Source organism: Toxorhynchites rutilus, chromosome 1, assembly GCF_029784135.1.
Source record: "Toxorhynchites rutilus septentrionalis strain SRP chromosome 1, ASM2978413v1, whole genome shotgun sequence".
Lineage (NCBI taxonomy): Eukaryota > Metazoa > Arthropoda > Insecta > Diptera > Culicidae > Toxorhynchites > Toxorhynchites rutilus.
The window spans coordinates 153,136,026-153,146,858 of NC_073744.1; the positions used below are offsets into that span (position 1 = coordinate 153,136,026).

At 38.7% G+C, this 10,833-nt stretch overlaps 1 protein-coding gene across 1 annotated transcript; it reads right to left on the minus strand.

The window, feature by feature from the left end:
- Positions 1-503: 503 nt before the first annotated feature.
- Positions 504-10,252, minus strand: LOC129762642 (uncharacterized). Its single transcript, XM_055761106.1, has 7 exons — positions 10,168-10,252; positions 9,472-10,105; positions 9,329-9,412; positions 8,957-9,265; positions 8,531-8,896; positions 2,847-3,221; positions 504-2,784 (listed from the first exon to the last, which is right to left on the minus strand). Exons 1-7 carry the CDS (start codon positions 10,178-10,180, stop codon positions 1,944-1,946), a joined length of 2,622 nt encoding a protein of 873 aa, XP_055617081.1. The 5' UTR covers positions 10,181-10,252; the 3' UTR covers positions 504-1,943.
- Between the last annotated feature and the right edge of the window lie 581 nt (positions 10,253-10,833).

Here is a 10,833-nt window from a genome sequence, read left to right on the forward strand (position 1 = left end):
TCAAACCTCTGTAGGGGAAGGAGGCGGGACCATCATCATCATCATCATCAAAATCCATTTCCAGTCTCGAACAAAGATCAATTTCGATAGCGCAAACATCAAAAGGACTAACAGCACTTGTCACTATGTAATTGTAGAACATATGGGAATTTAATTTTCCGAATTTTCGAATTTTCCCTTTTTCCTTGGTTGGAATACTTCTAGTTGAAATAATAATGTGTAATATTTTTATGGTACTTCCTCTCCATTCCAGAAGAGGGAGGGGTGTCATACCATTATAGAAACATTTCTCATACCCAAAAACCCTCACATCCCAAATTGTGCTTGATTAGTTCTCGAATTATGCAGAAGTTTGTGTTTCGTTTGTATGGTAGCCCTTAGAGAGGGGGAGGAGTGTATTCACCATATAAACGTTTCGTCCCCCGTAAAACCTTCACATGCCAAATGTGGCTTCATTTGCTTGATTAGTATTTTCTTTTTGTTCGAAAAATCATGTAACTTTATTATAATTTATTATGAAAACCACTTTTGATATTTTTTATATTTATTGAAATGAGTTCTAAAAAACACGATATTACGTTAAGGGCTTGCCATTCAGGTAAATACACGCACATGAAAATGAAAATTGCCGTTGATTAAGTGAAAAAAACAATATAAGACACGTGAGAAAAAGTAACCAAGCCACTGAGAAAATTGTTTCATTTGCTGAACTTTCAATTTATGTGTTCGGTTGAAGTTTTTTTTGACAAAAATACATACAATTTATTACTGAATTAAATATCTCACAATTCAACTATTTACAAAATGAAGACACGTTATCATATCTGGCATCCTTCTGCTGGGTTGTTTACATGTAGAATGGAGTGGAATGAAACATAAAAAAAAGTGCGATTTAAAGCGATCAGCTCCAATTATTCGCACCGCGTTTCCTATGTCCTCGGCCTATGACCATGGTGATCCAGTATATCACTTAAAAAGTTCAAATTGTGCGTATAAACTTGTGATTCTCTAGGTGGCATAGTAAGACCACAGGAATTGCGGGAGTTCGATTTGAGCGACAGTTGAATGTTCTCTGGACAATTTTTCAAAATAGTATAGTTTAAAAGTTGTTTCCCCGGTAGGAGAAGTGCGTTACGTGATTTTATCTTACGCATTTTTTTATGCGATCCTGTTTAAATGACACGATTCACTCGAAATTACGCGATTTGGCTCTGTCTACCGTCGCTTCGTTGGGAAGAGAAAAAAAAGAAAAGAAATTCTTCGAGAACGTGTGCGAGTGTGGTTGTGACGAGCGCGCGCCTGTGATTGGTATATATTTTTTAACGCAGCCCTCTCGAAATTACGCGATTTTTTTGCGCGCACGTATCACCCGCGTAAAAAAAGAATTCAGTGTAATGCCATCTCTTTCGATCTGATGCAAATGGAGCAGTTGCATTGTTAGTGTGGTGATCCCGATTCGGATCAAGTATAAGATTCGAAATTTGGTTTGGGTTTAATAATTCACAATCACTGAACAAGTCTTGCACTTCCGGAGCTATATTTTATTTTATTATATTTACACAGTTAGCAAGACTCGCGTGAATTTTTCAACGCCCAGGGCATAAACCTCGTGCCGCGGATCGACATATGCAGAAGCAAAGCTTTCTCTCACCTTGACTGAAGAACACACGTTGATCAAAAGGTGGAAGCAACACGACGATAAACATCTAAACTGCGTTGAAGCTACCAGCTAAAAAGCCACGAGGTAGCGGGTTCGATGAAAAATTGATTGGGTGTTGTTGGTGGTTAGGATTTGGGATACAAAGCAGCTGCCGGAGGTGTGGAAGAAATGAATGATCTGTGCCATCTATAAAATGAAGGTGACAAGCTGCTATTGTGAAATAAAATAAATTATTAAACAAGCTCAGCTCTTCAATGTTCCGTTGAACGCGAGAGCCCTATCGTTAACTTTTTATCGCCGTTGTGGTTGCTTGTAACTCCTCCAACGCGATACCATGCATTTTTAGCAAGTGAGTTTTCATCTGAACCTTCAACATAAACCGTTGTTCGCAAAGCTCGCATGGGAACGGTTTTTCGTTGGTGTGAACACGCATGTGGACACTTAGGGTGTACTTTTTCTGCAACACCTTACCACACACGTGACATTCATAATTTGCCCTATGAATAAGCATATGGCTTCTGAGAAGATCTTTGTGCTTCAACACTTTACCGCAAATTTCACACGGAACTTCTTCGCTTTTATGTTTGACCGCATAATGATATCTGTATTTGTTTTTCTGCTTGAACTTTTTGCCGCACTGGTCGCATTCGAATATGTAACCGTTATCACCACCATGGGCTGAGATTTCGTGATTATCGCGACTTTTCTTATTTCCATACCGTTTATCGCACCCTTTGAAAGAGCACGTGTACGGCGTGCGACCCTTGTGCCCATTCATGTGATATTCGAAATAGTATCTCTCAACTTGCTTCCCACAGAGCTCGCATGTTTTTACGTATCGCGTTGATCCGTTCACTTCAACCTTGGTACATCCATCGTCAGTGAAACGTCGCTTTCCAATGAGTTGGCGCTTAGGATATGCCGAAAGCAGTTTATCAAGCAGTGCATATAACGGCTCCATAGCGTCCTGATTTGGACTGGAGAGGTCACGTATCGATCGCTGCTTGCGGCATTGATAGGTCGCTCTGAGTTTCCTCCACTCTTCTTTTATGATGGCCACAGGTTGCTCAAATTTGGTTGCAATTTCCTCATACGCGGGTTCGCGCAGCCCCGATTTCATGTAACTGAAACATATGTTTGTGACTAAAAAAAAAATCTTAACACCAAGAAAAAAAACAATACTTACTGGGGATGTTCCACGTTCCATAGGATATCATGCGTCGCTATTTCTGCCACTAGTTTCATTTTCTCTTCCAAAGTGCTGAAAGGTTTCTTTTCACCAATATCGTCTTCAACAGCTTCGGCACTTTCCTTGTGCTTCTTCGTAGTGGGACCAATGCTATGCTTTCCAACTTTCATGTGGTCTTCAAACATACTCTTCATTAGTTGATGGAAAGGCGTTTTCAAAAGTTTATCGTCTTGCCTCGCTGGATTATTTCGAGAGCGCATATACCGATTTCTGTATCTATTCCGTAGGCTTTTCCATTCGTATTTTATTTCCGCTACGGACACATTGAACTGCAGCGCAATAAACTCCAATATTTCATAATGAGTCGTTGAGCTGAAAATAGGAAACAAAAGTGAATGTGTACTCAAAAAGCCATTGCATGCCAAAACGATATAGTGGCAGATTTTCGTGAAAAATGGTAGTTTGGTTCTTTATTGCAGAATATTAGGCACGTATTTTATTTTTAGTTTGACGAGAGACTACATCTAACAGGAAAATATGAGGGGTGAAATGGAAATTTAAACACAGAACATGTAGGAAAAAATAAAAGATTTTGAATGTTTATAACAAGTCTTCCGGAAAACACCTACATATGTGTACTCGATGTTTAAATTCCATGTTTTTATTGTACACGAACATGCTTTTCGCTAGTGTTCAATGTTTATCCCAAACACCCCCAATGATACACAAACACAAACATGTAGAGACGACACGCGTTTCTCACATCATAAACAAACACTATGTTCATAATTCAAGCACGTCATGTACAAAACATACCACCCGTTGTCGCAGAATTCATTGCTCTTCGTTTCCTTTCATGAACGGAAATATAGGTTTTATTGCAAAAATTGAGAGGCTATGAGTTCATGCACATTTTGCAAGTCTGAGAATACACCCAGCAAACATTAAATCGCATAACGAGCGTATATATCATATGCCCTAAAATTTGGTTGGCATATAATGCGCCTAATTGGCATATGCATGCAAAAGTAGAGGCCATATACATACATGGCAAATGCTTAACGAATTTGTTTGGATGAATATGCAACTTTGGCTGGCTATAATAGCGATTATGTTGAATTGAATTGCGATTTAATATGAATATAAACATGAATTGTCAAAGCACCAAATACGACTTTTGCCATACTCATATACGATTTATTACAGACATAGAAAAAAACAAATGGCTCAAAATATTTTCGTGAAATGTATATTATAGCCTCACGAATCGCCATTTTTATATATGAGTATATTGTTTGATTGACGTGTGTTGGGAGTGGAATATGAATGTTTAAAATGGCACAGATTGATGTTTGGTGAAAACTGCTGCGATGTGGATTCGAACTCCGGTCGTCTGGATTATCATCCACCAGCTATCTGAAATTTAATTCAACAGCAGTTAAAACTTTCGAGTGCATCAGCATTTCATTGACATTTCAATATTATGTAATATGTTCTTTATTAGGATCTAATATGATTTACTGTTTCATGATTTTCTTCAGCATGCAACACGATTTACTACAGTACTGAATTGATTTAAATTATACGCTTATACGACACACAAACTGCATCAGCGTAATATACGCATATGATGCGGATTAAATATATTTTACGACAATGTACATCATAAAATTGATGTTTATTATACCGAATTGCGACTTAATTTGATAATGGTATATAAAATCGAGTTTTTACATTTTATGCGATTTCAAATATTGGTGCACCCGTGGCCGAGTGGTTAGCGTCCCACACTATCATGCCGGGTGTTCGGGTTCGATTCCCGTTCTGGTTGGGGGATTTTTCGTCAAAGAAAATTCTTCCGGCTTGCACTGTGGTCACGCGTATTCTAGAGCTTGCCACTCCAGAGTACATTCAAGGCGTGTTATTCGGCATAGAAATCTCAACCAAGTATTAATGAACGACGCTAGTTAATGAATACGTTGAGACGGCAAAAGTTCCACAGGGAACGTTAACGCCAAGAAGAAGAAGAAGAAGCGATTTCAAATATACACGATACATACTTTGAATGATATTATATGCGATATTATATCTGATTTCTTGTAAGACTTGGCACGTACAAAATTATACGATTTTATGTTTGCTGGGCATTGTCTGAATCAAAAGAAGCTTTCTATGGGATTTTTTTTTCCGAGCATGTTGCCAATTGAAGTCTGGGGAACCAGCTGCACAGCGGGGCGGGCCAAATAGATAAATAAATACCCGAAAATTAGTTGTAAATGCATTTTTTTCAGGAAAGTTTACACATATTCCTGGTATTTTTATGAAAGTCCAAGTTAGGGCATTCAGAAAATCAATTCCGAAAAATATATTTTGCAGGGAAATGTTTCTGAAAAATTTCTGCATTGAACGCATGAAATCACCTGAGTTGGAACTAATTAAGGGCTGTCCACATACCACGTGGACAGAAAAAGCACGATTTTAGACTCCTCCCTCCCCCTCCGTGGACAAGCGTGGACATTTTCATACCCCTACCCCCCTTTGTCCACGTGGACATTTTTCTCTTTTTAATCAAAATAACTAAGGAAATAACTGAATTGCGCCTAAATTCCATTTAAGTTTATTTTATTTTAAGTTTTACTAGTTGTACCCTGCTGTACCAGCTTTGCTGTGGCTCATTGTTGTTTTACGGTAGAGAAATGAGTAGCATAACAAAGTACATGTTTCATTTAATTTTAAAATACTTTTGAGTGAACTTTTTTTTTTGTTTTTCCATTATCAGTGAAGATATGTAGCCTATCTAGTTTGCCAACACGGAAACTCGTAATGTACAGTTGACCAGGTGAGGAACAATCCGCATCTGAATATAAACTACACAACTTCAAAGATTGATCTTGAGCTTTGCTAATTGTGATTGCAAACGCCAATCGAATAAAAATAAATGGATAAAGAATTATTTTCAAATACAATTTTAGTTCAGGATTTTTTTTCATCAATTGTAATAAAATGTGTTGATATCACACAGAATACATAGATACAATAATGTTTATTTAAGTTCACAGCATTATTTCAGAAGTGTACTTATTCCATCTGAAAATCCACTAACATCTTCGCCAGTAATAATCCAATTAACCTGATTGGTTTGCTTTCATTCGATTCAACTGAAATTCCAGCAGAATTTTTTCACAGAGATATTCTCGATCTAATGAAAAATCATCCTTTCATTTTGGATTATGAATATTTACCGACATAACGATCGCACAGCAAATCGATGGACAGTGATTCGGACATTGTCCCGCAGATGGGCAGCTTCGCGCCCGAAACCGGTCCACATAAGGTAAATTTTAATTCGTTTAATTAAGTAAGAACAATAAGTGTTATGTCTTGTCTCGCATCGCGTCTTATGAACTTCAGTTATATCTTTGGAAACTCATGTTTCCCAAAACTTTGATGCAGTTTCTTGCAATTCAATATACTGTTTTTCTACCTAATTGGGCAAACATTTTACAAAAAAGTGTTTTTCAATGTTTTTTACTGAAATTAAAACAGACCGAAAAGTACAACATTTTTTTCGATGCGGGTAATATGGACATATAGTGGGGGGAATACGGGTTTGTAATATAAGAAGCGTAGAGGTTTATCGATCGCGAGAGGAATAATTTTATTCAACCAAGGTCTGAACTCATCACGAATTCCGTTAAATGATGAAAAAACCGAATTAATCCACCTAGAAGTGATATCGTGCTTTTCAGCAGTATAAACGGACAGACCCTCAACTATGTTGCTTTTGGTTCCAGTCAGCTTCTAAACAGCGATTTGTTTTCCGTTTATAGACGCAGGGCATTCCTTAGGAATAGATTAAACAGACTTTTCACAGTCTATCTCACTCCCACTGGCAACTGTCCATTTTACCGCACCAGTACAATTATTTCGATAACTTAAATTTTCCACTCAAGAATGAATTTACTTTTCCTTACGTACTTAATATCGCTTCTCTATAAGCTCACAAACCGAAATATAACCATCAGCGAATTGAATTTTGATATTAAACCACTCAAAATGCTTAACATCGAAACAGCTAAAACTACATCCACACGCGAAATCGTGTATGATTTTAGGTTTTTGCTTCCCTTTTCCACTTTTGATCAGTATTCATTGACATAGGGTGGCTTAAATATTATAGAATAACATGTAGAAGGTGTTCTCATTAACATAAATCTGAAATTCAAATTGTAAACTATACAAATCAACCACCTGTCCATATTACCCCCCTGTCCGTATTACCCGCGGATCCCCTACGCGAAAACCAATCGAGTTAGGCGGCGGTGACACTGGATGCAGAAAAGTGGTCGTACGAATTGTATGCAATAGTGAAAGTAAACAACCACATTGAGTTGTATTGGTGTGGTTACATTGCTTTCTCCTTGCTTCGTTCGAATTCGTCTGCTTCTATAGAACAAAATTGTTTGTTTCTATTCGTACAATCATATTTTCGTGCGTACTCCTAGGCAATGTCACCTTACCATTAGGGAGGTGAGAATTCATGGAAAAATTAATCAAAACCCACCGAGTAAGGGAGGTATCGAGCAGGGCCCGAAATCTTCGACGGTGAAAAATGTAGACCGACTCTACTCCCAGTAGCTCCACTTCGACTAGAGCTGCTTCGGCAGTCACCGCCAACAAAAAAATGACTTGACTAGAAAATGAATTGACTAGCGTTGACTAGCGAGGATGACTGGGTGAACTAGTCCAGTCAGTGGTTATTTTAACAGACTCGACTACTGAATACAAATCTGCCTCTTCATTCAACTGACTTCAATCCACATTTCCATTTCCCCCTGACACTAATTCATACCCGCGTACACAATCTTATTTTTACGTCCATATAAAGAGGAACGGAAACATGATTCCTGATGCAAAAAAGAAGTTACCCCATCAATGGACGGTTTATTGTCTACCCATCGTGAACTCAAACCAACGAACTTAGACATTTATCAAGTATGCTATAAAGGTCCTCGCGTTAGTTTAGTTAGTATTAGGCGTGCAAAATAGCGCTATTTTTACGCTATTTTATACGTGTGAGTAATTTTCGTGTACGATACACAAAAATATAGCTCACCTGTAGCGTTTGTCAAACCACGGTGAACTCAAACATCGATGCATGGGAAAGAGAGAGAGGAACGAATTCGTTTTGGGGGAAGTCACTTCAACGCATGACTGACTGTTCAGTCGTTTTGGCGGAGAAACTGCGTGAAGAAGCCAAAAGCCATTACTAACTGACTACGGGTATTGTCAGTCGTTTAGTCAGCCAACTATCCTCAGTTGACTGTGACTATGCTGAGCCCTGGTATCGAGTTATGGAAAGAAGAATGCTTGTAAAATCAAAATGAAATTCATCAAGCTAGAGAAAATATCGAGTTACAGAACATCGAGTAATGGAGAGTTGACTGTATTTACTATCAATTGATGCACACATCTCTCCGATTTTCGCGTTCGATTCGGAATTTTTTATGTTTTCATATCACCCCCGTATACTCCGGTTAGACGTTGTCTCACGTCAAAATACGGATCTAACATTTTGCGATAAGGAACAAAACTACCACATTTCACCAAGATCTGAGGACCGCTATATCGGTTTGGCATGGAATGGCTGCAAAAACAAAACTCGCTCTGTAATTACATACTCTGGATGCTTAGTATTCCAGAAGGCCTCGTTATCGAAACAAACTTTAGCAAATTCCAGCCTGTCGATCTTCACGTTCGAATTTTTCTTTTCATTCAGCTCACCTTCAGCACCCTCGTCGTCGCCGGACCGTCCATCTTTTGACCTCGAGCGCATATTCTCTCGGAACATTTCGTTCTGCACTTCATATGTGGTTTCATCAAACAGTTCATTGTCGCTCTGAGATTGGCCCTTCAGCAGGCGCAAATATCGACTGCGGAATCTATCCCTCAACTTCGTCCATTCCCATTTTAAACTCTCGCAGTCGGTGGCAAATATTTGAGCAATTTGATCCCAAGTTAGATCCCGTAACTTTGCGTTATGGAATCTGCAAGACAAATCCACGATTATTCTCATGGTCCCAAAAACCAAGCACAAAGCCAATCACTCAGGATGTGCGTAGCACCAAATAATGGGATACTGCTGAACCTCCAGCGCTAGCTCCAGCTGCTGTTCCTTCGGATTAAATTGACCATCTTCATTCTCAGACCTGCCTTCAAGTATTCCGTGTAAAATCGAGAACAGATACTGAAGCTTTTCGTTTGTAGGCTCCCGTTTCAGAACACCCTTCAGCCTGCTTGATTCAATATAGCGATATAGACCACGCAATCGACCCCAGTGAGCTCGCAACGCTGGTATGTCCATCGCGAGCTTCTGGCTCACATCTTTCCAGAGCATACTCAAGCTGTTTATAGAGCTGCAAAGACCAGACAAACATCGATGACAATAAGTCTGTTATCGTCAATTTGGTTACCCTAACCATTTGAGAGAGAAGTTCCATAGCTCGGGGTGTGTCTTTATTTCTTCTGCGATAGCCACTACTCGATCGAAAGATATCTGTTCCCTAAATAAGAAGTAAATATCTCAGGACATTTTATTTTCAACATACCGTGAAATACTTACCCATTATCACGCTTCTCGCTGCCAATTTGATGTTCTTTATATGGTTTGTTCTCAATGAACTTTAGAACTTCTTCAACAGTAAGAGATTTAATCCCGGAAGGCGCTGGAACCAGTTCGTTAGGCTCCACCTCTATTTCGATTTCTAACATTGGTTTCTCACGGAAGGGCGTGTCCTCTGGTTGGTTGTGTTCTATTTCTTCCTCTTCGATTTTTATCCCCTCGACAGTCATTATGATGTCCCCGTGTCTAGCGTCATTCAATATGTTATCGACTCTGTCCCGTTGTTCGCATATTAGCACTCGAAGATCGGTGACAAGTTTATTATAGCATTCCCATTTGGAGATATCGTTATGACGGAACTGTGCCGATTCGTAGAGGCTTTTGGTCTTATGACATAAGTTTCGGAATTCCTCAATGAAAAGAATGGTTTGCTTACAATTTAAACAAATTCTGCCCACAGCTTCATTCGGATTTATGTCCACATCTAAGCAGTCGAGAATTTTGTCAGGAAGTGTGGAATTAAAATTTCCATCAAAGCTGAAAATATCAATCGATTGATTTGCACAAAGTGCACCATCCATCCAGTGGAAACATAAGCGACAATGCTGTCCAGTACTGTGGGCATCCAAAGGTTCTGTGAATGGAACGTTATAAACACAAAAAATGTATTTATTATTGTCCGTATTTTTTTCTTACCTTCTTTAACCATTTTCGACTGTGAATGAATCGAATGAATTATATTTCAGCCAAAGTGTACATATTTCAAGAGGTGCAGTTTTTTGACGTAGAACTACGTCTTTCATTAAGGGTGTCAAATCAGAAAACAGGTCACGTTTTTATGAAATAAAGTTAACGTTAATAACTATTTTTGCCGCGAACGGATTTTGGCGATTTACATACTAAACGAATCGGAAATTCCGTAAGATTTGTTTAATATGCCATACATTAGAATCCTCTTGTTAGTAAATGGTTAAAATTCATGAAAACTTTAAGTGTTTCTATTTTCCCATACATTTGTTCTGTCCATTTGAGTGCTTTCCCGAACAGAGCTATCAATAACGAGCAACTTATTGACGACCAACGGAGGGGAAATCGTAGAATTTAAAGTCTCCGTGAACAAAGGAAAAGAAGGAGAATGAAGGGGAATACTTGCCTAGAGTATAAACAGTGGATCTCGCTGAGGCAAACTTTCATTCGGCATCGGACTGTTGAATAATCCAGTTCACTTTGCTTTCGCTGTGCTTCGATCTAAGATTGGACCCCACCAGTGGTAATCCAACTTGGAAATCGTCGTTTGATTTTTCTGTTCGTTTTTCGCGTTATTCGTATCGTGTGTTCTTCTTTCCGCGTCATAAATTGGAC

What these genes read in the sequence shown, in the direction of transcription:
- LOC129762642 (XM_055761106.1), bottom strand. An exon ending in AGCGAGAAGCGTGATAATGG is followed by an intron (nt 9,413 to 9,471) that starts GTAAGTATTTCA and finishes CTTCTTATTTAG; the next exon opens with GGAACAGATATCTTTCGATC. An exon ending in TGGAATACTAAGCATCCAGA is followed by an intron (nt 3,222 to 8,530) that starts GTATGTAATTAC and finishes TCCTATTTTCAG; the next exon opens with CTCAACGACTCATTATGAAA.